This window comes from Balaenoptera acutorostrata, chromosome X (genome assembly GCF_949987535.1).
Source record: "Balaenoptera acutorostrata chromosome X, mBalAcu1.1, whole genome shotgun sequence".
Classification (NCBI taxonomy): Eukaryota; Metazoa; Chordata; class Mammalia; order Artiodactyla; family Balaenopteridae; genus Balaenoptera; species Balaenoptera acutorostrata.
The window spans coordinates 66,330,914-66,356,368 of NC_080085.1; the positions used below are offsets into that span (position 1 = coordinate 66,330,914).

The 25,455-nt window shown below is 35.9% G+C and overlaps 1 protein-coding gene across 10 annotated transcripts in view; it reads right to left on the reverse strand.

Annotated features, from left to right (window-relative positions):
- Positions 1-25,455, reverse strand: part of ATRX (ATRX chromatin remodeler) — a 245,445-nt gene that overhangs the window by 35,746 nt on the left and 184,244 nt on the right. For all 10 annotated transcript variants that reach the window (XM_057537602.1, XM_057537600.1, XM_057537595.1 and 7 more), the window contains 3 exons: positions 22,527-22,635; positions 4,134-4,311; positions 2,289-2,483 (listed from right to left, as the gene is read on the reverse strand). In XM_057537602.1, coding sequence (XP_057393585.1) covers positions 2,289-2,483; positions 4,134-4,311; positions 22,527-22,635 — 482 coding nt within the window. The remainder of the gene's footprint in view (positions 1-2,288; positions 2,484-4,133; positions 4,312-22,526; positions 22,636-25,455) is intronic.

Genomic DNA, 25,455 nt, shown 5'->3' on the forward strand with positions numbered 1-25,455 from the left:
TAAAATTATAAACATAAATGTGTGCAAGTCTTTAAAGAATACTCTTTGCCATACAAAATTAAGTACCTGATAGGAAAGGTGTTAGGGATATAAGAGTTAAATAAAACAAGGCAAGTATACACTATGCAGCTTTTTTTTTTTAAGTAGAGATATATGTACCAATATGGAAAGATGTTCAAGAAACATCTAGGTGAAAAGAGCAAGTTGTAAAAGAGTATGTATGGTATAAGCCCATTTGTGTTTGTCTGCTTTTAAAGATATACAAACAAATCTGCGCACAGAAAATTATCTGAAGACTATTCAAGACCCCTACTCACATTCTATAATAATATAATTAAGAAAGGAAGCCAAATCACTATCAATTTAGTATTTCGTAACATGGAAACTGAAACGACTCTTTTTTAAAAAGTATTATAAAAACGGTAGATTTTAACCTTCATGTGGCCCTAAGCCATTATCAAAGATATTTGATAGAGACTGTCACAAAAACTCTTTCCTAAATGCTCTATCAGTAAACTTTAAATGGAAGAAAAGTTCATTGATTACAAAAACAAAATATTTGCTTATATAGACAAAGGACATTTAAAAAATTTTCCCAAATGCTAAATATTCATGTTACTTTAATTGACTTATATACATTGAAAAATAACTGGAGAAATCGCTGATTTATATTAATGTTAGAAATATATTTATTTATATTACCTTTTTTTTTAAACAGTAACATTAATCTCCTAAGGTTTTGTGGGGTTTTTTTAAATTTAATTTAATTTTATTTATTTATGGCTGTGTTGGGTCCTCGCCTCTGTGCGAGGGCCCTCTCTAGCTGTGGCAAGCGGGGGCCACTCCTCACCGCGGCGTGCAGGCCTCTCACCATCGCGGCCTCCCCCCCTGCGGAGCACAGGCTCCAGACGCACAGGCTCAGCAACTGTGGCTCACGGGCCCAGCCGCTCTGCGGCATGCGGGATCCCCCCAGACCAGGGCCCGAACCCGCGTCCCCTGCATTGGCAGGCAGACCCCCAACCACTGCGCCACCAAGGAAGCCCTACCTTTTGTTTTAATTAAATGTTCCAACCATATGAAGAACTAAGATACTGTTGAATTTTCTTTACAAATGACTGAAGTTTGGTAAAATGACACTGTAACACAGTAGTTGCTTTCCCAATTCTCTTAACAGCTACATGGAACATTAAGTGCTTAAATTTGAAACCAAGACAACAGGAACAGCACGTCCCCCAATAATCCCCCCCAAAATGAAGTTTTAGATAATTAGAATAGGTTTAAATATATAAACTCTTTATTTAGATCAGAGAACATACGGTTTTCTCGTATGTTCAGTAGGGTCAAAATGATATCTACCATATTAAATTTCTATATTAATATTAAATACTGTTTTCTTATCCAAGAACAATGGACCAGAAGACAGATGTAGATACTATTCCTGTCTCTGCCACTTATTAGGTAAAAACTGGGTAAGTCATCGAATGCCTCTGACCCTAAGTTTCCCCATCTATAAAATGAGAGGACTGGGCTTCCCTGGTGGTGCAGTGGTTGAGAATCTGCCTGCCAATGCAGGGGACACGGGTTCGAGCCCTGGTCTGGGAAGATCCCACATGCCGCGGAGCAACTAGGCCCGTGAGCCACAGTTACTGAGCCTGCGCGTCTGGAGCCTGTGCTCCGCAACAAGAGAGGCCGCGATAGTGAGAGGCCCGCGCACCGCGATGAAGAGTGGCCCCCGCTTGCCGCAACTAGAGAAAGCCCTCGCACAGAAACGAAGACCCAACACAGCCAAAAATAAAATAAATAAATAAATATTAAAAAAAAAAAATGAGAGGACTTTTCACACTTGGAAATGTGAAAGTCCTACTTACTTTATGACAGTGAAAAATATCAAGTAGGAGACACTTTTATTTCCTGATTCTTAATTGCTATAGGACAACAAAAAATGTTAAGGAAGAGACAATTAAACCTCATATATAATTATTAAAATTATGTATGCCCTCTACTGGAGATTATTAAAAGAGAACCATACTATTTCCTTTAAGGTTTCTACTCAGAAACCCTTTTCTGCAGGGCTGAATTTTTTATTTGGCATAAAATATGTGTTTCAGATTACACTATCTTTTGTGGTGTTACGTGGAGAATTGACCTCTCATTTAAATACAGTTTTATTCTCTTTGAAAAATTCTGAAATATAGCTTTAGTCAGATGAATAACTTTCATAGTAGGAATAAAATTTCCTTGGTCCATGTTAGTTTTTTTTTTTAAGCTAACAATTTAAAGATCTTTACCTTTGGCAGCATGGGAGTATCCCTTTTCTTCTTCTTTTCTGAATTAGGGTCATCTAACAAGTCTGGCTCAAAGGTATAAAGTTCAGTAAGCTCATTCATGGTAAAATGACGTTCAACTTGCTGTTGATCAACAACTCGAAAAGACAGTGACTGCTTAGTTACTTGCCGATCATAAATCTTATCTTCCATGGTTCCCTTTGTAAAAAAGAATGAACAATACACAAATAAATAAATTTTGTAAACATGAAACTTAATCACGAAGAAATATAGGTTATTGGTTACTACAAAATAGCAGAACTTCGTAGTAATATACTGCCATGAAGCAAGTTTTATGTACAATGCTGTTTAATTCATGAGAGATTTTTATGTTCAAAGTAGTTTACATTGACAGAAAAGAAAACTATATTACTGATAATCGTTCTAAATTTTTTCACCAATATGCATTCATCTGTTGCTTTAAATAATTCTGTACTTGGTGGAAGCAGGAGGGCAGTCAGATACCAAGGTAAACAGAATAAAAGAGTACATAAAATAAGATTTTAGGAGGTTACTGATGTAAGAATGCAAGAGAACAGTTTAATTCCTTTCCAATGGAATACAATAAGCTCTCAACAATCACTATAAACTGTCTTTATGTAATTTAAGTCTTACTTTCCATAACTTCAGGACAAAAAATTAATAACTAAAATGCCAATCTATTATATATTCTATATGGCATTCTGAACTAGAATGTAAAGGAACTCTTAATCTAAATAACAGGAAAGAGTTTACAGTGTAGTTTTCCAACTATATTATGTACTTTTATGTATGAGCAAGGATCTACCAATAAAACCCAATCTCTGGTTGAGAAGCCCAGATTTGGAGGCAGGTAGAGAGGGTAGCATCTGCTCCCAAAGAAGATGTACCAGTTAAAAGGGCAACTTGAGGGACTTCCCTGGTGGCTCAGTGGTTAAGAATCTGCCTGCCAATGCAGGGGACACGGGTTAGAGCCCTGGTCTGGGAAGATCCCACATGCCATGGAGCAACTAAGCCTGTGCGCCACAAATACTGAGCCTGCACTCTAGAGCCCATGAGCCACAACTACTGAGCCCACGTGCTGCAACTGCTGAAGCCCAGGCACCTAGAGCCCAGGCTCCACAACAAGAGAAGCTACAGCAATAAAAAGCCCACGCACCGCAATGAAGACCCAACGCAGCCAAAAATCAATCAATAAATAAATAAACTTTAAAAAAAAAGGGTAACTTGATTCTATGAACCTGTATTACATTCAACTGCATCTAATTCTTTGATTTCATTTATTTTCCTTAAATTTCAGCTTCTGTTTTTTAATACCTGAGTTTATATGTAAAGGAAATTAGTTGAATAGTCTTGACTAGAAATATTAAATATTCCTTGTAATGATTCTTTGTTATTATAATACATTACCTGTTTCTTCCTATTTACCTACACTCTTCCAAACTAAGAGAACATCTGGTGACCAGTGAAAACAATGATCATTTGACCTTCACATCTATAAGCAAATTAGATTTAGTTATTGGCTTTTCTACTTATGCTAAGTAAGAGAATTATAAGTGTTTAACTTTCTTGAACTAGCAAGAAAATGCTAAATCTGTATACACAGGCAAATCCATCTCAATCTGAGAAAGTTGACATTAGAGACCTGGACAAACTACAAAACAGAAAATCATCAGGGGCCAAAATTGGCTTATGCTGCTTTATGAATAGGAATGATGTTTTCAACTTTGTTTGCCTCTCTATAATGCAGATATGCCCTGAACTCCAAAAATACGATCAGTTTCACCCAATCTTTCAATATTAAAAAGAGAATGTAAATGATAAACCTACCTGAGCTAAGAACCTATATACATACACAGGTTTAGTTTGTCCAAAGCGATAAACTCTGAATATACTCTGGATGTCATAAGATGGATTCCAAGAAGCATCAAATATAATCACTCGATTAGCAGCTACCAGATTAATTCCAAGAGATCCTGCTTTGGTCGAAATGATAAACAATCGCCCTCTGAAAATGAAAATACAAAATAAATGTTTAGTAATGAGTGCTACACAGATATCTTATTTATATGACTTTTTTATTCTAAGGCCGTTTTTTGAACAATCAAGAGTTCAGACAATTCATTACTCACTCACTGAAAAACAGACATGTCTAAGGAGTCGGGTTGATGATTTACATGCACAAGAAGAATCTTACTGCGGTAAAACAAAATACTCTGATTTAGGAATAAAGATAAATATGGAAACCACATGTTTAAAATGTATTCAAGGTATTTATAGATTTCTCAGTAAATGTAGAAAACTTACATACAACTCAAAAAAATATATTGTGTTCAGTACTGTTATGAGCACTAACTACATCAAAATGAAGGGCACTGCCCAAGGAGCTGAGTGTAGTAGCAGTGACTGATATGCAATTACAATATAATGTAATAAATGTAAGAAGAGAAGTCAGATAGATGCTAGGTACTTAGGTAAGAAAAATAGGATCAAGTAGACAGAGGGCTCCAGGAAGAATGTATTCAAGAAAAAAAAAACTGATAGATTATCTGCTACGTTGGAACACAAAAATTTATATTTCTTGTTTTTTTAACATCTTTATTGGAATATAATTGTTTTACAAAGTTGTGTTAGTTGCTACTGTATAACAAAGTGAATCAGCTAAACGTACACATATATCTCCATATCCCCTCCCTCTTGCGTCTCCCTCCCACCCTCCCTATCCCACTCCTCTAGGTGGTCACAAAGCACCATGGTGATCTCCCGGTGCTATACAGCTGCTTCCCACTAGCTATCTATTTTACATTTGGTAGTGTATATATGTCAATGCCACTCTCACTTCGTCTCAGCTTACCCTTCCCCCTCCCCGAGTCCTCAAGTCCATTCTCTACATCTGCATCTTTATTCCTGCCCTGTTACTAAGTTCATCAGTACCGTTTTCTAGATTCCATATGTCTTAGCATACGGTATTTGTTTTTCTCCTTCTGACTTACTTCACTCTGTATGACAGACTCTAGATCAATCCACCTCATTATAAATAACTCAATTTCGTTTCTTTTTATGGCTGAGTAATATTCCATTATATACATGTGCCACATGTTCTTTATCCATTCATCTGTCGATAGGCACTTATGTTGCTTCCATGTCCTGGATACTGTAAACAGTGCTGCAATGAACATTGTGGTACATGACTCTTTTTGAATTATGGTTTTCTCAGGGTATATGCCCAGTAGTGGGATTGCTGGGTCATATGGTAGTTCTATTTGTAGTTTTTTAAGGAACCTCCATACTGTTCTCCATAGTGGCTGTATCAATTTACATTCCCACCAACAGTGCAAGAGGGTTCCCTTTTCTCCACACCCTCTCCAGCATTTATTGTTTCTAGATTTTTTGATGATGGCCATTCTGACCGGTGTGAGATGATACCTCATTGTAGTTTTGATTTGCATTTCTCTAATGATTAGTGATGTTGAGCATCCTTTCATGTGTTTGTTGGTCATCTGTATATCTTCTTTGGAGGAATGGCTATTTAGGTCTTCAGCCCATTTTTGGATTGGTTTGTTTGCTTTTTTTGATATTGAGCTGCCTAAGCTGCTTGTAAATTCTGGAGATTAGTCCTTTGTCAGTTGCTTCATTTGAAAATATTTTCTCCAATTCTGAGGGTTCACTTTTCGCCTTGTTTATGGTTTCCTTTGCTATGCAAAGATTTTAAGTTTCATTAGGTCCCATTTGTTTATTTTCATTTTTATTTCCATGTCTCTAGGAGGTGGGTCAAAATGGATCTTGCTGTGATTTATGTCATACAGTGTTCAGCCTATGTTTTCCCCTAAGAGTTTTATAGTGTCTGGCCTTACATTTAGCTCTTTAATCCACTGTGAGTTTAAGTTTTGTGTACAGTGATAGGAAGTGTTCTAATTTCATTCTTTTATATGTAGCTGTCCAGTTTTCCCAAAACCACTTATTGAAGAGGCTGTCTTTTCTCCATTGTATATTCTGGCCTCCCTTATCAAAGATAAGGTGACCATATGTGCGTGGGTTTACCTCTGGGCTTTCTATCCTGTTCCATTGATATGTATGTCTGTTTTTGTGCCAGTACCATACTGTCATGATTACTGTAGCTTTGTAGTATAGTCTGAAGTCAGGGAGCCTGATTCCTCCAGCTCCGTGTTTCTTTCTCAAGATTGCTTTGGCTATTCGGTGTGTTTTGTGTTTCCATACAAATTGTGAAATTTTTTGTTCTAGTTCTGTGAAAAATGCCATTGGTAGTCTGATAGGGATTGCACTGAATCCGTAGATTGCTTTGGATTATATAGTCATTTTCGCAATGTTGATTCTTCCAATCCAAGAACATGGTATATCTCTCCATCTGTTTGTATTGTCTTTACTTTCTTTCATCAGTGTCTTATAGTTTTCTGCTACAGGTCTTTTTTCTCCTTAGGTAGGTTTATTCCTAGGTATTTTATTATTTTTTTTGCAATGGTAAATGGGAATGTTTCCTTAATTTCACTTTGAGATTTTTCATCATCAATGTATAGGAATGTGAGAGATTTCTGTTCATTAATTTTGTATCCTGCTACTTTACCAAATTCGTTGATTAGCTCTAGTAGTTTTCTGGTAGCATCTTTAGGATTCTCTACATATAGTATCATGTCATCCGCAAACAGTGACAGTTTTACTTCTTCTTTTCCGATTTGGATTCCTTTTATTTTTTCTTCTTCTCTGATTGCTGTGGCTAAAGCTTCCAAAACTATGCTGAATAACAGTAGTGAAAGTGTGCAACCTTGTCCCGTTCCTGATCTTAGTGGAAATGGTTTCAGTTTTTCACCATTGAGAACGATATTGGTTCTGGGTCTGTCATACATGGCCTTTACTATGTTGAGGTAAGTTCCCTCTATGCCTACATTCTGGAGAGTTTTTATCATAAATGGGTTTTGAATTTTGTAGAAAGTTTTTTCTGCATCTATTGTGATGATCATATGGTTTTGATCCTTCAATTTGTTAATATGGTGTATCACAATGATTGATTTGTGTATATTGAAGAATCTTTGCATTCCTGGGATAAACCCCACTTGATCATGGTGTACGATCCTTTTAATGTGCTGCTGGATTGTGTTTGCTAGTATTTTGTTGAGGGTTTTTGCATCTGTGTTCATTAGTGATATTGGCCTGTAGTTTTCTTTTTTTGTGACATCTTCGTCTGGTTTTGGTATCAGGGTGATGGTGGCCTCATAGAATGAGTTTGGGACTGTTCTTCCCTGTGCTATATTTTGGAAGAGTTTGAAAAGGATAGGTGTTAGCTCTTCTCTAAATGTTTGAGAGAATTCCCCCATGAAGCCAACTGGTCCTGGGCTTTTGTTTGTTGGAAGATTTTTAATCACAGTCTCAATTTCAGTGCTTGTGATTGGTCTGTTTATATTTCCTATTTCTTCCTGGTTCAGTCTCGGAAGGTTGTGCTTTTCTAAGAATTTGTCTGTTTCTTCCAGGTTGTCCATTTTATTGGCGTATAGTTCCTTGCAGTAATCTCTCATGATCCTTTGTATTTCTGCAGTGTCATTGTGACTTCTCCTTTTCACTTCTAATTCTGTTGATTTGAGTCTTCTCCCTTCTTTTCTTGATGAGTCTGGCTAATGGTTTGTCAATTTGTTTACCTTCTCAAACAACTAGCTTTTAGTTTTATTGATCTTTGCTATCATTTCCTTCATTTCTTTTTCATTTATTTCTGATCTGATCTTTATGATTTCTTTCCTTTTGCTAACTTTGGGGTTTTTTTCTTCTTCTTTCTCTAATTGCTTTAGGTGTAAGGTTAGGTTGTTTATTTGAGATGTTTCTTGCTTCTTGAGGTAGGATTGTATTGCTATAAACTTCCCTCTTAGAACTGCTTTTGCTGCATCCCATAGGTGTTGGGTCTTCGTGTTTTCACTGTCATTTGTTTCTAGGTATTTTCTGATTTCCTCTTTGATTTCTTCAGTGATCTCTTGGTTATTTAGTAGTGTACTGTTTAGCCTCCAGGCGTTTGTATTTTTTACAGTTTTTTTCCCATAATTGATACCTGGTCTCATAGTATTGTGGTTGGAAAAGACACTTGATACGATTTCAATTTTCTTAAATTTACCAAGGCTAGATTTGTGCCCCAAGATATGATCTATCCTGGAGAATGTTCTATGCGCACTTGAGAAGAAAGTGTATTCTGCTCTTTTTGGGTGGAATGTCCTATAAATATCAATTAAGTCCATCTTGTTTAATGTATCATTTAAAGCTTGTGTTTTCTTATTGATTTTCATTTTGGATGATCTGTCCATTGGTGAAAGTGGGGTGTTAAAGTCCCCTACTATGATTATGTTACTGTCGATTTCCCCTTTTATGTCCATTAGCATTTGCCTTATGTATTGAGGTGCTCCTATGTTGGGTGCATAAATATTTACAATTGTTATATCTTCTTCTTGGATTGATCCCTTGATCATTATGTAGTCTCCTTCTTTGTCTCTTGTAATAGTCTTTATTTTAAAGTCTATTTTGTCTCATATGAGAACTGCTACTCCAGTTTTCTTTTGATTTCCATTTGCATGGAATATCTTTTTCCATTCCCTCATTTTCAGTCTGTATGTGTCCCTAGGTCTAAAGTGGGTCTCTTGTAGACAGCATATATACGGGTCTTGTTTTTTTATCCATTCAGCCAGTCTATGTCTTTTGCTTGGAGCATTTAATCCGTTTACATTTAAGGTAATTAACGATATGTATGTTCCTATTACCATTTTCTTAATTGTTTTGGGTTTGTTATTGTAGGTCTTTTCCTTCTCTTGTGTTTCCTGCCTAGGGAAGTTTCTTTAGCATTTCTTGTAAAGCTGGTTTGGTGGTGCTGAATTCTCTTAGCTTTTGCTTGTCTCTAAACGTTTTAATTTCTCTGTCAAATCTGAATGAGATCCTTGCTGGGTAGAGTAATCCTGGTTGTAGGTTTTTCCCTTTCATCACTTTAAATATGTCCTGCCACTCCCTTCTGGCTTGCAGAGTTTCTGCTGAAAGATCAGCTGTTAACCTTACAGGCATTACCTTATATGCTATTTGTTGTTTTTCCCTTGCTGTTTTTAATATTTTTTCTTTTATTTAATTTTTGATAGTTTCATTAATATGTGTCTTGGTGTGTTTCTCCTTGGATTTATCCTGTATGGGACTCCCTGCACTTCCTGGACTTGATTGTCTATTTCCTTTCCCATATTAGGCAAGTTTTCAACTATAATCTCTCCAAATATTTTCTCAGTCCCTTTGTTTTTCGCTTCTTCTTCTGGGACCCCTATAATTTGAATGTTGGTGCATTTAATGTTGTCCCAGAGGTCTCTGAGACTGTTCTCAATTCTTTTCATTCTTTTTTTTTTCTTTTTTTTTTTAACTTATTTATTTTTGGCTGCATCGGGTCTTCACTGCAGTGCGTGGGCTTCTCATTGAGGTGGCTCCTCTTGTTGTGGAGCACGGGCTCTAGGCACGCGGGCTTCAGTAGTTGTGCCTTGCGGGCTCTAGAGCACAGGCTCAGTAGTTGTGGCACACGGGCTTAGTTGCTCCGTTGCATGTGGGATCTTCCCAGACCAGGGCTCGAACCCATGTCCCCTGCATTGGCAGGTGGATTCTTAAACGCTGCGCCACAAGCAAAGCCGCATTCTTTTTTTCTTTATTCTGCTCTCCAGTAGTTATTACCACTATTTTATCTTCCAGGTCACTTATCCGTTCTTCTGCCTAAGTTATTCTGCTATTGATTCCTTCTAGAGAATTTTTAATTTCATTTATTGTGTTGTTCATCATTGTTTGTTTGCTCTTTAGTTCTTCTAGGTCCTTGTTAAACGTTTCTTGTATTTTCTCCACTCTATTTCCAATTTTGGATCATCTTTACTATCATTACTCTGAATTCTTTTTCAGGTAGACTGCCTATTTCCTCTTCATTTGTTAGGTCTGGTGGGTTTTTACCTTGCTCCTTCACCTGTGGCATATTTCTCTGTCATCTCATTTTGCTTAACTTACTGTCTTTGGGGTCTCATTTTTGAAGGCTGCAGGTTCATAGTTCCTGTTGTTTTTTGTTGTCTGCCCCCAGTGGCTACGGTTAGTTCACTGGGTGTGTAGGCTTCCTGGTGGAGGGGACTGGTGCCTGTGTTCTGGTGGATGACTCTGGATCTTGTCTTTCTGGTGGGCAGGACTGCGTCCACTGGTGTGTTTTGGGGTGTCTGTGACCTTATTATGATTTTAGGCAGCCTCTCTGCTAATGCATGGGGTTGTGTTCCTGTCTTGCTAGTTATTTGGCATGGGGTGTCCAGCACTGGAGCTTGCTGGTCATTGAGTGGAGACGGGTCTTAGAGTTGAGATGGACATCTCTGGGAGAGCTCTCACCGATTCATATTACGTGGGGCTGGGAGGTCTCTGGTGGTCCAGTGTCCTGAACTTGGCTCTCCCACCTCAGAGGCACAGGCCTGACACCCAGCCAGAGCACCAAGACCCTGTCAGACACACAGCTTTTTTCCCTTTTCCTTTGTGCTTCATCTAGTTTCACTTGCTTGTAGAGTGTGGCATGCAGAAGCCTTGCCCTGGGTGCTGCAGACCAGAGTTCGTAGTGCGAAAATCTGAACAGAAGTTCTTAATTTTAATGAAGCTCACCTTATCAATCTTTCCTTTTATGGTTAGCAGTTTGTGTGCCCTGTTTATGAAAAATTTCTCACTACAATTCAGGAAAATACTCCATGCTGTTGCCTTCTAAAACCTTTATGTTTTAGCTTCAACACTGAAATCTATGAACTACTGTGAATTATTTATGAGGAAAATACAGATTAAGACTATGAAGCCTTACTGCTACATATCTATGACAATGGCTTAAAAAAACAGACATCATCAACTGATAATGAGGACAGATAACAAATGAAACAGGTACTCTACTAGCTGGAGTGCAAATTGGTACAACCATTTTGGAAAAGTGTTTTGGCAGTATAAGCTAAAGCTGAATAGGCACATACCTATTACGTAGCAATCCCACTTCTCGACATACATACACAACACAAACACATGCATATGTTTACTCTAAGACAGATATAGTTCTTTAAAAGCGTAATCTTTGGACTTCCAATTCTGGAAAGATGGAATAGACATGCTGTTCCCTATTCCTCACCATAAGTAACAGCTAAAATGCGTGGATGTTATATATAAGGTGAACATAAGATTTTTCTGAAAAGTGAGAAGGAAGCATACTGGCTTGGGACCTAAGGCAGAACATGGCAGTGAGTTCCGTAGGCTTTCTTTTTGCCTCATATATCCCAGACTGAGTGCTGAAGAGCCCAACAATCTGGAAATATCAGTGGGTGCTGTCAAAATAAATCTCCAAGAAAAGTCTGCTCTCTCTAGCCAAAGGACCAAACAAGGGGCAGACTAGTAAGACAGAGAGCTTTAAAACAACAACCGTTTGACTCCAGTCAAATGGTACAGGAAAAATGCAGTGTACCTCCACCCCTGTCATTAAAGGCTGAGTGGGAATCCCAAACTTCTACCCTCATGTAGTTGTAACAAGGCATATTGCCAGACAGTGCTGTCAGGTAAGTTTGAGTTAACAAAGTCCTCCCAGCAGCCCAGCAGTGTCAGAGAAGACCACATAGGGAACCAGGATATCCACCCCCACCCAGTGGTTATAAGAAAAACCCTCTCCCCCACTACTGGGTTAGTATCAAAGGAGGTCTAGTGGAGAATCAGGAGTTATAACACAACCCATACAGAAGAACAAAATGGAAATTTTAGAACTGAAAAGTACAGTAACAAGAAACTCAATAGATAGGCTCAACAGTAGAATGTAGAGAACATTCAATGAACTTTGAAAACAGAAGAACAGAAATGACCCAATCTGAATAACAGAAATAAAAAAAAAAAGAAATAACAGAGACTCTGGGACCTACAGGACTATAATAAAGATCTAACAGTCTTGTCATCAGAGTCCTAAAAGGAGAAGAGAAAAAAAGAACGGGCTATAAAGGTATTCAAAGAAATAACAGCTGAAAATTACCAAAACTTAGCAAGAAACACAAACCTAGAAATTTAAGAAGCTGAATGAAACACAAACAACATAAAACCAAAGAAATCCATGCCAGGACACACCATAGTCAAACTTCTAAAAACTAAGATAAAGAAAAACTCTTGAAAGAAGTGAGAGAGAAACAAGACCTTAATGACAGGAGAAAAAGCCAATTTGAAAAATAGCAGGTTTTTTAAAAATTAAAATATATCTGACATAATAACTTTGTGTAAAATTAAGGTATACAACATGTTAATTTGATACATTTATATATTGTAATATGATTGGCATTGTAGTGACAACTAGATTCCGAGGTTACATAATTATTTCTTTTTAGTGGTTGGAATAATTAAGTTCTAGCCTCTTAGCAAGTTTGATGATTATAATAAAATATTGTCTGTATCACTAATTGGTTCAGCCACTATGGAAAACAACATGGAGGTTCCTCAAAAAATTAAAAATAGAACTACCACATTATCCAGCAATTCCACTTCTGGGTATATATGCAAAAGAAATTAATACAGGATGTCAAAGAAATATCTGCACAGTCATGTTTACTGCAGCATTATTCACAACAGCCAAGATATCGAAACAACCTAAGTGCCCATCAGTGGATGAATGAATAAAAAAGATGTGGGATATATATACAATGGAATATTATTCAGCCAAGAAGGATATCTTGCCATATGTGACAACACAGATAAACCTTGAGTACATTATGCTAAGTGAGATAAGTGAGACAAAGACAAGGATTTTATGGTATCACTTACATGTAGAATCTAAAAAAGCCAAACTTGTAAAAATAGCCAATTTTAAGAAATCATGGAGGCTAGGAGGAAGTGGCACAACATTTTTCAAGTGCTAAAAGAAGAGAACTGCCAACTCACAATTCTATACCCAGTTAAGATATTCTTCAAAAATGATGGGAAAAATCAATGAATTCTCAAATGAGGGTACTCAGAAAATTTGTTGCCAGTAGATCTGCCCTAAAAGAATGGCTAAAGGAAGTTCTCTTCTTTAAAAAAAAAAAAAGGAAATTATAAAAGAAATATGAAACATTAGGAAGGAGGAAACAAAAATGAAAAGAACAAAAATTATGAGTAAATAAAATAGATTTTCCTTCTCTAAGTTTTCTAAATTATATTTGATGGTTGAAGAAAAAATTATTATGGTTCTTAATGTGGTAATCTATTTACGTAAAGAAAACATTTAAGATAATTATAAATGGAGGAGAGAAAGGGACATAAAGAAGCAAAGGTTTCTACACTTCAATCAAAATGGTAAAATGATGACACCAGTAGACTATGATCAGTTATGTACGTATAATACTTAGAGCAACCACTATAAAAGTTATACAAAGATACACTAAAAAACACTATAGAGGAATCAATATGGAATTCCAAAAATTGTAAAAGTAACCCACAGGAAGGGTAGGAAAAGAAATCAGAAGCAAAAGAAAACAGAATGAAAGAGAACAAACTGAACAAAAACTGAAATGGCAGCCTCAAGCTCTGTATTAAATGTACATGGTTGTACAACTGAAACTAATATAATGTTATATGCCAATTATACCTCAGTAAAAAAAAAATCGTAAATGGTCTATATGCACCATTTAAAAGAAAGAGATTAACAGAATGGGTAAAAAAAAAATAACGCAACCATACGCTGTCTACAAGAAACTCACTTCAAATATAACAAAATAGGTAGGTTGAAAGTAAAAGGATGAAAAAAGATATAACAAGTAAACATCAATCAAAATAAAGCAGGAGAAAGTAGGCATAGAGGGAACTTTCCTCAACATAATAAAGGCCATATATGACAAACCCACAGCCAACATTGTCCTCAATGGTGAAAAACTGAAACCATTTCCACTAAGATCAGGAACAAGACAAGGTTGCCCACTCTCACCACTATTATTCAACATAGTTTTGGAAGTGTTAGCCACAGCAATCAGAGAAGACAAAGAAATAAAAGGAATCCAAATCGGAAAAGAAGAAGTAAAGCTGTCACTGTTTGCAGGTGACATGATACTATACATAGAGAATCCTAAAGATGCTACCAGAAAACTCCTAGAGCTAATCAATGAATTTGATAAAGTAGCAGGATACAAAATTAATGCACAGAAATCTCTTGCATTTCTATACCCTAATGACGAAAAATCTGAAAGTGAAATTAAGAAAACACTCCCGTTTACCATTGCAACAAAAAGAATAAAATATCTAGGAATAAACCTACCTAAGGAGACAAAAGACCTGTATGCAGAAAATTATAAGACACTGATGAAAGAAATTAAAGATGATACAAATAGGAGAGATATACCATGTTCTTGGATTGGAAGAATCAACATTGTGAAAATGACTCTACTACCCAAAGCAATCTACAGATTCAATGCAATCCCTATCAAGCTACCACTGGCATTTTTCACAGAACTAGAACAAAAAATTTCACAATTTCTATGGAAACAGAAAAGACCCTGAATAGCCAAAGCAATCTTGAGAAAGAAAAACAGAGCTGGAGGAATCAGGCTCCCTGACTTCAGACTATACTACAAAGCTACAGTAATCAAGACAATATAGTACTGGCACAAAAACAGAAACATAGATCAATGGAACAAGATAGAAAGCCCAGAGATAAACCCACGCACATATGGTCACCTTATCTTTGATAAAAGAGGCAAGCACATACAGTGGAGAAAAGACAGTCTCTTCAATAAGTGGTGCTGGGAAAATTGGACAGGTACATGTAAAAGTATGAAATTAGAACACTCCCTGACACCATGCACAAAAATAAACTCAAAATGGATTAAAGACCTAAGTGTAAGGCCAGACACTATCAAACTCTTAGAGGAAAACATAGGCAGAACACTCTATGACATATATCACAGCAAGATTCTTTTTGATCCAGCTCCCAGAGAAATGGAAATAAGAACACAAATAAACAAATGGGACCTAATGAAACTTAAAAGCTTTTGCACAGCAAAGGAAACCATAAACAAGACCAAAAGACAACCATCAGAATGGGAGAAAATATTTGCAAATGAAGCAAGTGACAAAGGATTAATCTCCTAGATTTACAAGCAGCTCATGCAGCTCAATAACAAAAACACGAACAACCCAATCCAAAAATGGGCAGAAGACCTAAATAGACATTTCTCCAAAGAAGATATACAGATTGCCAACAGACACACGAAAGAATGCTCAACATCATTAATCATTAGAGAAATGCAAATCAAAACTACAATGAGATATCATCTCACACCAGTCAGAATGGCCATCATCAAAAAATCTAGAAACAATAAATGCTGGAGAGGGTGTGGAGGAAAGGGAACACTCTTGCACTGTTGGTGGGAATGTAAATTGATACAGCCACTATGGAGAACAGTATGGAGGTTCCTTAAAAAACTACAAATAGAACTACCATACGACCCAGCAATCCCACTACTGGGCATATACCCTGAGAAAACCATAGGTCAAAAAGAGTCATGTACCAAAATGTTCATTGCAGCTCTATTTACAATAGCCAGGACATGGAAGCAACCTAAATGTCCATCGACAGATGAATGGATAAAGAAGATGTGGCACATATATACAATGGAATATTACTCAGCCGTAACAAGAAACGAAATGGAGGTATTTGTAATGAGGTGGATGGAGTTAGAGTCTGTCATACAGAGTGAAGTAAGTCAGAAAGAGAAAAACAAATACAGTATGCTAACACAGATACACGGAATCTACGGGGAAAAAAAAAAGGCCATGAAGAACCTAGTGGCAAGACGGGAATAAAGACACAGACCTACTAGAGAATGGACTTGAGGATATGGGGAGGGTGTGGGGTGAGATGTGACAGGGTGAGAGAGTGTCATGGACATATATACACTACCAAATATAAAATAGATAGCTAGTGGGAAGCAGCCGCATAGCACAGGCAGTTCAGCTCGGTGCTTTGTGACCACCTAGAGGGGTGGGATGGGGAGGGTGGGAGGGAGGGAGATGCAAGAGGGAAGAGATATGGGAACATATTGTATATGTATAACTGATTCACTTGGTTATGAAGCAGAAGCTAACACACCATTGTAAGGCAATTATACTTCAATAAAGATGTTTAAAAAAATAAAAAATAAAAAAATAAAGCAGGAGTGGCTATATTAGCATGAAATAAAGTATGTTTCAGACCAAAGAAAATTACAAGTAATAGTGAGGGACATAAATGTGTATACAGGAAACAACAGAGCTGAAAATATGAGAAGTAAAAACCTTGAGAAACAGACAAATCCACAATTATAGTTGGAGGTTTCAAACCTCCTCTCTCAAAAATCAGTAACCAACTAGACATAAAGAAGAATACAACAATCCCATTAAATAACAGGATCTGATCAACATTTATAGGAAACTCTGGTCAACAATTGCAAAAAATACATTCTTTTCAAGGGCCCATGTATGATATACCAAGATGTTCTATATCTTGAGCCATTAAACAAAACACAACAAAGTTAAAAACTGAAATCATACAGAGTATATTCTCTGAACAGAACTGAATCAAACTAGAAATCAATAACAGAAAAATAATAGAAATCTCCAAATGCTTGGAAATTAAACAAGATACTTCTAGCTATGACTCAAAATGGAAGTCTCTAAAGAAAAAATACACTGAACTGAATGGAAATGAAAATAAAACACATCAAAATTTGTATGACAGCTAAAGCAGTGCTGAAAGGGAAATTTACAGCACTAAATGCTTATATTAGAAAAGAGGAAAAGTCTTAAATGAGTAATTTAAGGTTCCACCTCAAGGAAGTAGAAAACGATGAGCAAACTAAGTCAAAACAAGATGAAACTGAAAACAGAAAGAAAAAATAGAGAAAATCAATTAAATAAAAAGCTGGTTCTTTGAAAAGATCAATAAAATTGACAAGCCTCTAGCAAGACTGACAAAAACAAGAGAATACACAATTACCAATACCATGAATGAAACAGAAGCTATCACTATAGATCCTAAAGACATCAAAAGGATAATAAGGGAATGCTATGAACAGTTCTATACGTAAATTTGAAATGAACCAATTCCTCAAAAAGCACAAACTACCACAACTCATTCAATGTGAAATAATTTGAATAGTCTTATAACAATTAAGGAAATTGAATTAATGATTTAAAAACTCACAAAAAGAAATTTCCAAGGCCAGAAAGTTTCACTGGCAAATTCTACCAAAAATTTAAGATTAATTAACACAAATTCTACACATCTCTTTTAGAAAACAGAAGAGGGAACACTTCTCAACACATTTTATGAGGCCAATACCATCCTGATACCAAAATTAGACAAAGACAGTATAAAAACAACCAGATACAGATCAATATCTCATAAATATTCCCCAACAAAATATTAGCAAATAGAAGCCAGCGCTATATAAAAAGAATTATACATCATGGCCAAATGGGTTTTATTCCAGGGATGCAAGGCTGTTCAGCTTGAAAATCAAGCTATGTAATATACCATGTTAACAGGCTAAAGAAAAAAAATATTTATCATATTAAGTGAGAAAGAAAAAGCATGTGATAAAATTATACACCCATTCATAGTAAAAACTCTTAGCAAACTAGGAATAGAGATGAATAGCAGGGAACTTGAACTTAATAAAGAGTATCTACAAAAAATCTACAGATATATCACAGTTATCAACACTGAATGCTCTTCTCTTAAGATCAAGAAGGCAAGGACGTCCACTCTCATCACTGCTATTCAACATGTTACTGAAGTTCTAGCCAGTGCAACAAGACAAGAAAAGGAAACAAACTACATTCAGATCGGAAAGGAAGAAATAAAACTATCCTTACTTGCAGATGACATAATGGTCTAGTAGAAAATCTCAAGGAATCTATAAAACAAACTCCTAGAACAAATAAGTGAGTTCAGCAAGATCACAGGTAAAACATCAACACAAAAATCAACTGCATTTCTACATACTACCAACGAACATGTGAAAAGTAAAATTAAAAATACAATATCACTTACAATTCCCAAAAAAATGAAGTATTTAGGTGTAAATCTAACAAAACATATACGGGACTTATATGCTGAAAATTACAAAACAGTGATTGAAAAAATCAAAGATCTACATAAACAGAGATACTATGTTCACGGGAGACTCAATATAGTAAAGATATCAATTCTCCCCAAATTGATGACAGGTGTAATGCAATTTCTAATAATTCTTGCAAGATTTTTATAGATTAGACAAGAGGATTCTAAAATTTATATATGAAGCCAAAGATATTAGACTAGCTAAAACAACTTGGAAAAAGTAGAATAAAGTGGGAGATATTGACTTGATACTAAGGCCTATTACATAGCTACAATAATCAAGACTATGTGGTAATGGCAGAAGGACAGATATATGGACCAGTGGACTAGAACCAAAAAATAGTCCCACAGAAGTATAGCCAAATGATTTTTCACAAAATTGCAAAAGCGATTTGGTAGAGAAAGGATGGCTTTTTCAACAAATGGTGCTGGAGCAATTGGACATCCACAGGCAAAAAAAAAAAGAAAAAGAAAAGTGAACTCAACCTAAATCTCACATCATATACAAAAATTAATTTAAAATGCACCTTATACTTAAAATGTAAAGCCATAAACCTTTTAGAAAATAACATAGGAGAAAATCTCCAGGACCTAGGGCTTAGGGAACAATTCTTAGACTTGACAACAAAAGCATGACTAAAACAAAAACTGACTTCACCAAAATTAAAAAGTTTTGCTCTGTGAAAGACCTTGTGAAGGAAATGAAAAGACAACCCATAGACTGGGAGAAAATATTTGCAAACCACATATGACAAATTACTCATACCTAAATTATATAAAGGATTTTCAACATTCAACAATAAAAAAGCAAACAATCCAGTTAGAAAATGGGCAAAAGACGTGAAGAAACATTTCACCAAAGAGCATATACAGATGATAAATAAACACATGAAAAAAATGTTCAAAATAACCAGCCATCAGGGAAATGCAAATTAAGATCACGAGATACCACTACACACCTATGAAAACAGCCAAGATAAAAAACAGTGATAAAATCAAATGTTGGTGAGGATGCAGAGAAACTTGATCTCTCACACTTTACTGAAGGGAAGGTAAAACGGTGCAGCCACTCTGTAAAACAGTTTGGTAGTTTCTTAAAAAATGAAATAATCACTTACCGTGTAAACTAGAAATCATACTCCTGGGCATTTATCCTAGAGAAATGAAAACTTAGGTCCACACAAAACCTGTACACAATGTTCACAGCAGCTTTATTTGTAATAGCCAAACCTGGAAATGAACAAAATGCCCTGCAGTAGACATACAGTTTGTATTATACAAGCTGGTATATCCAATCCATGGAATACTACTGTGTAGTAAAAAGGAATGAACTATTGATATACACAACAACTTGAACGAAACTAAAGGGCATTATGCTGAGTGAAAAAGGCCAATCTCAAATGGTCACATATACTATGATATAATTTATATAACAGTCTTGATATGACAAAATTATAAAGATGGAGAACAAATTAGTTATTGCCAGGAGTTAGGGATTGTGGCAATGTTGGTGGTCAGGATGGGTGTGACTATAAAAGGGCAGAAAGAGAGGAATCTCTGTGGTGATAGAATATTTCTGTACCTTGATTGCAGTCATGCTTACAGGAATCTCTACATATGTGATTAAAAAAAACATAGATATACACACACGTTGAAACAGTGTCAATTTCTTGGTTTTGATATCATAAGGTAAGATGTAACCATTAGGAGAAATTAGGTGAAAGGGTCACAGTACCTCTCTAGACTGTCTTTGTAAGTTCCTTTGACTCTAAATAAAATAAATAAATAAACATATAAATAAATATAAATAAAATAAAGTAAAAAAAAAAAGGGCCCTGAGACTGTTAAAATTGCTTCCTCTGGGCTTCCCTGGTGGCACAGTGGTTAAGAATCCGTCTGCCAATGCAGGGGACATGGGTTCGAGCCCTGGTCCAGGAAGATCCCACATGCCGTGGAGCAACTCAAGCCCGTGAGTCATGACTACTGAGCCTGCACTCTAGAGCCCGCGAACCACAACTACTGAGGCCCGCGTGCCTAGAGCCCGTGCTCCGCAACAAGAGAAGCCACCACAATGAGAAGCCCGCACACTGCAACGAAGAACAGCCCCTGCTCGCCGCAACTAGATAAAGCCCGCGGGCAGCAACAAAGACCCAACGCAGCCAAAAATAAAAATAAATAAATCTATTTTTTTAAAAAAATTGCTTCCTCGCCACATAAGACAACATTAGGTCACTATCTTAAAACTTATTTTAATGTGTCTTTCTAACTGGTTAACAATAAACAAAATTATATCTATAGTCTATTTCTGAACATTACTGAGTCATGAGAAAACAGAAGATAGGTAGAGAAACAGACATAATCTCTCACATTTGTGAATTTAATCTAGACAAGTTTACAGATTTAGCTACTCAAGAGTAACCCCTCAAATCCATGGAGTTTGTGTGTGTGTGTGTGTGTGTGTGATGTGTGTATGTGTGTGTATATATATATATGCATGGTGAATCTGAATCAGAGACACTTTCTGGCATATGTTTAGGAGGCTTAATTTGTTAGTGAAAAAGCCAAGCTGACAGCTCAACATGCACATTTCATTGTTGTTCCCTACTAGTTACCAAATATGACTATTATGGGACAAATCATATGCTATTATGATATTTACAAATTTGGGAAACTGAGCAAGTCAAACTTTTAGATTAAATTTGACAAATTAGACTAGGATAACTCAATAAAATTACTTCTTCACACTCATGCACAAATAATAATTGTTTAAAACATGGCAAACAAAATATAAAAATGTACTTATTCTTTAAAAAGTTATATAATCATTTTTAAAGTAACTTTACTGTACTCAAACAATCCCTTTGTAAGCTCTCCCAGACTCTATAGATTTTAAATACCTAATAAGAATATACTCCTCCTATGGTCTAACTGGAATTTCCCGTTTTAACCCTAGGTGTAGTTCAGGACTCTGTTAGCATTAAAACACGTTTTACACACAAAATATAATACCTTTCATATTTTAGAACATTTATTAAGTCATATCTTAGCCATCTTTTCATTAAACTAACCCCATCTCTTCATCACTTTCTTAAAGGCAATGCTTTCAACATGTATGTGTGTGAGCAAATGTTTATATGAATGTATACACATACATTTTTCTCTTCCAAATGCAGTTCAAGTATGTAATTGCTGATAGTTAAAAGCAACATCAACATCACCTATATAACACAACCTCTACCTGCAGTTGTTTAAAGTATATTATTCAAATTCTTACAATAAGTAAAGAGATCAAGAATACCTTGTTAACCTTAAGACACTCTAACAGATGTATCACCAAAGATGATATAAAAATGGCCAATAAGCACATAAAATGATGCTTGACATCAACTAACATTAGGGAAATGCAAATTAAAATCACATGAGATTCCATTACATACCTATTAGAATGGGTAAATTTTTTTATTTTTAAATATGATAATACCAAGGACACAGAACAACTGGAACCCTCATACATTCCTGGTGGGAATGCAAAATTGTACAACCACTTTGGAAAACAGTTTGGCAGTTTCCTACAAAGGTAAACATAAATTTACCATATAACCCAGCAGTTGCACTCCTGGATTTTCATTTCACTTGGATAAATATCTATGGTCACACAAAACTTATACATGAATGTTTAAAGCAGCTTCAATTTTAATTTCAAAACCTGGAAACAATTCCAATGTCTCTCAAATAGAAATGGTTAAACAAACTACTCATTCACACAACAAATACGTCCATATAATGAAAATAAACCATACATCCATACAATGGACACATCCATACAATGGAATACTACTCAACAGTAAAAAGGAGCAAACTATTGACATATGCAACAATGTGGATGAATCTCAAATGCATTTTGCCATGTGAAAAAAGTGAGACTGAAAAGGCTACAAATTGTATGATTCCATAAGTGAATTTCCTAAGGGGTGATGAAACCATTTTATATCTTGACTACATCTTGCATTTGTCAAAAATTATAGTAGTAGACACTAAAAAGTAAATTTTACTATATGTAGATTTAAAATGATTTTTTAAAAACTATCTATACATTCAGAAATGCTTCCTACCTCACATTAGTTTCATCATTAAATTCTTCAGCCCATTTTTTCCTTGATTGAGCAGTTGTAGAACCATCTAAACGGTAATAGTCTATGTTTCGGAGCCACTTCCCTTCACCTGAAAATTCAACAAGAAAAGAAAAAAGAGACATATATTGTTATCCTAGTACTAAAAGATTTTCTTCCTTGCTTGCCATTTAAAAGTTGGTCACAGGCCTTCCCTGGTGGCACAGTGTTTAAGAATCCACCTGCCAATGCAGGGGACACGGATTTGAGCCCTGGTCCGGGAAGATCCCACATGCCGCGGAGAAACTAAGCCCGTGCACCACAACTACTGAGCCTGCGCTCCAGAGCCCATAAGCCACAACTCCTGAAGCCCGGGTGCCTAGAGCCCATGCTCTGCAACAAGAGAAGCCACCGCAATGAGAAGCCTGTGCACTGCAACAAAGAGTAGCCCCCGCTCACTGCAACTAGAGAAAGCCCGCGCACAGCAACAAAGACCCAACACAGCCAAAAATTTTTTAAAAATTTAAAAAAAAAAGCTGGTCATATATATTCAATTTGCATAGCAAGACAAATTTTTTTAATCAAGGGATAATTCATTGTATTACAAATAAATTCACTACAGATTTCCTTCCAACAGATATTGAATAGCAAAGGTACTTTTCAAAAGTATTTCATCTACATGTAAATGTCTGAAAAGATTTCCTTGATTAGAATCCTATAAAACTTTCAAAAGAATATGATTAAGCTGTATTATGCTCATGAAGCTTCTTTTTAATTAAATCTATAAATGACCAGGTTTCCCACCTTGTTATCAACAAGTTGATACTAAACAGATAAAAACCAGAGACATAGAACACGTTTATTCATTCACTGAACAAATATTTACAGAATGCCTATTTATGTGCCAAAAATATTCTATGATTTAGCCACAAATATCAGCATATGTTCCTATTTCATGACAATTACATATTTGTGAGCATGTATGTACAAGTAAAGAACTGTGATTTTATAAGTTAAACACTGATCAGACATGTCAACATTTGCACACTGAGGTAAAATTTTACCCAAGCCTGACATTCATACTAAAATACCAACGGATAAAGTACTTATGACACTTTTATATTTTATCATACATAATTTCCATTCTAATTCTTTAACTGCAAACATAATACTACTATTTCCACTCCAAGCAAAATTCATATCATCACACCCTAGAGTCTTAATATAAAACAAGTTGACAACACTGAGATTTATGTCTTTCAGCAAACTTTTTAGTTAAATTCAGTGCGTTAGTTTAAAAAATGCTTTTTGGTAGTATGGTCATTTTAGTAATGTTAATTCTTCCGATCCAATGGCCATACTACCCAAAGCAATCTACAGACTTAATGCAATCCCCATCAAAATACTCAGGACATTTTTCACAGAACTAGAATAGATAATCCCTAAAATTTATATGGAACCACAAGACCCCAAATTGCCAAAGCAATCCTGAGAAAAAAAAGAACAAAACTGGAGGTATCACCCTTTCAGACTTCAGACTATACTACAAAGCTACACAGTAATCAAAACAGTGTGGTACTGGCAGAAAAACAGATGCATAGATCAATGGAACAGAATAGAGAGCCCAGAAATAAACCCACATACCTGTGGTAAATTAATCTACAACAAGGGAGGCAAGAATATATATGGAGAAAAGACAGTCTCTTTCATAAGTGGGGCTGGGAAAACTGGACAGCTACATGTACAATGAGATTAGAACATTTTCTCACACTGTATAAAAAATCAGCTTTACATGGATTAAAGACCTAAATGTAAGACTTGAAACCATACAACTCCTAGAAGAGAACACAGGCAGAACACTCTTTGACATAAAGTGTAAAAATATTTTCTTGGATCTATCTCCTAAGGCAAAATAAATAAAAGCAAAAATAAACAAATTGGACTTAATTAAACTTAAAAGCTTTTGCACAGCAAAGGAAACCATTGACAAAATGAAAAGAAAACCCACAGAATGGGAGAAAATATTCGCAAACAATATGAACAAGAAGGAGTTAGTATCCAAAATATACACACAGTTCATACAACTAAATATCAACAAACAAACAACAGTATCAAAAAATGGATGGAAGACCTGAACAGACATTTTTCCAAAGAGGACATACAGATGGCTGACAGGGACATGGAAAGATGTTCAACATAGCTAATTATTAGAGAAATGCATATCAAACTCACAATGAGATATCACCTCTCACCTGCCAGAATGGCTATCATCAAAAAATCTACAAATAACAAATGTTGGTGAGGATGTGAAGAAAAGGAAACCCTTTGTATACTGTTGGTGGGAATGTAAACTGGTGCAGCCACTATGGAAAACAGTATGGAGGTTCCTCAAAAAACTAAAAATAGAACCACCATGTCATCCAGCGATTCCAGTCTTGGGTATGTATCAGAAAACCTGAAAACACTAATTCAAACACATACATGTACACACATACATGTACACAGCAGTAGTCAAGATATGGAAGCAACCCAAGTGTCCATCAATGGACAAATGGATAAAGAAGATGTGGTACACACACACACACAGGAATATTACTTAGCCATAAGAAAAAGAATGAAACTCTGCCATTTTCAGCAACATGGATGGACCTAGGGAATATTATGCTTAGTGAAATAATTCAGAGAGAGAAAGACAGATACTGTATAATATCACTTATATGTAGAATATAAAAAAATAACACATACAAAGGTATATTGCAAAACAGAAACAGACTCAGAGATATAGAAAACAAACTAGTGGTTACCAGTGGGGAGAAGCAAGAGAGGAGGCGTAAGGGAGGCATAAGGGATTAAAAGATACCAACTACTATGTATAAAATAAATAAGCAACAAGGGTATTGTATAGCACAGGGAATTATAGCCATTATTTTAT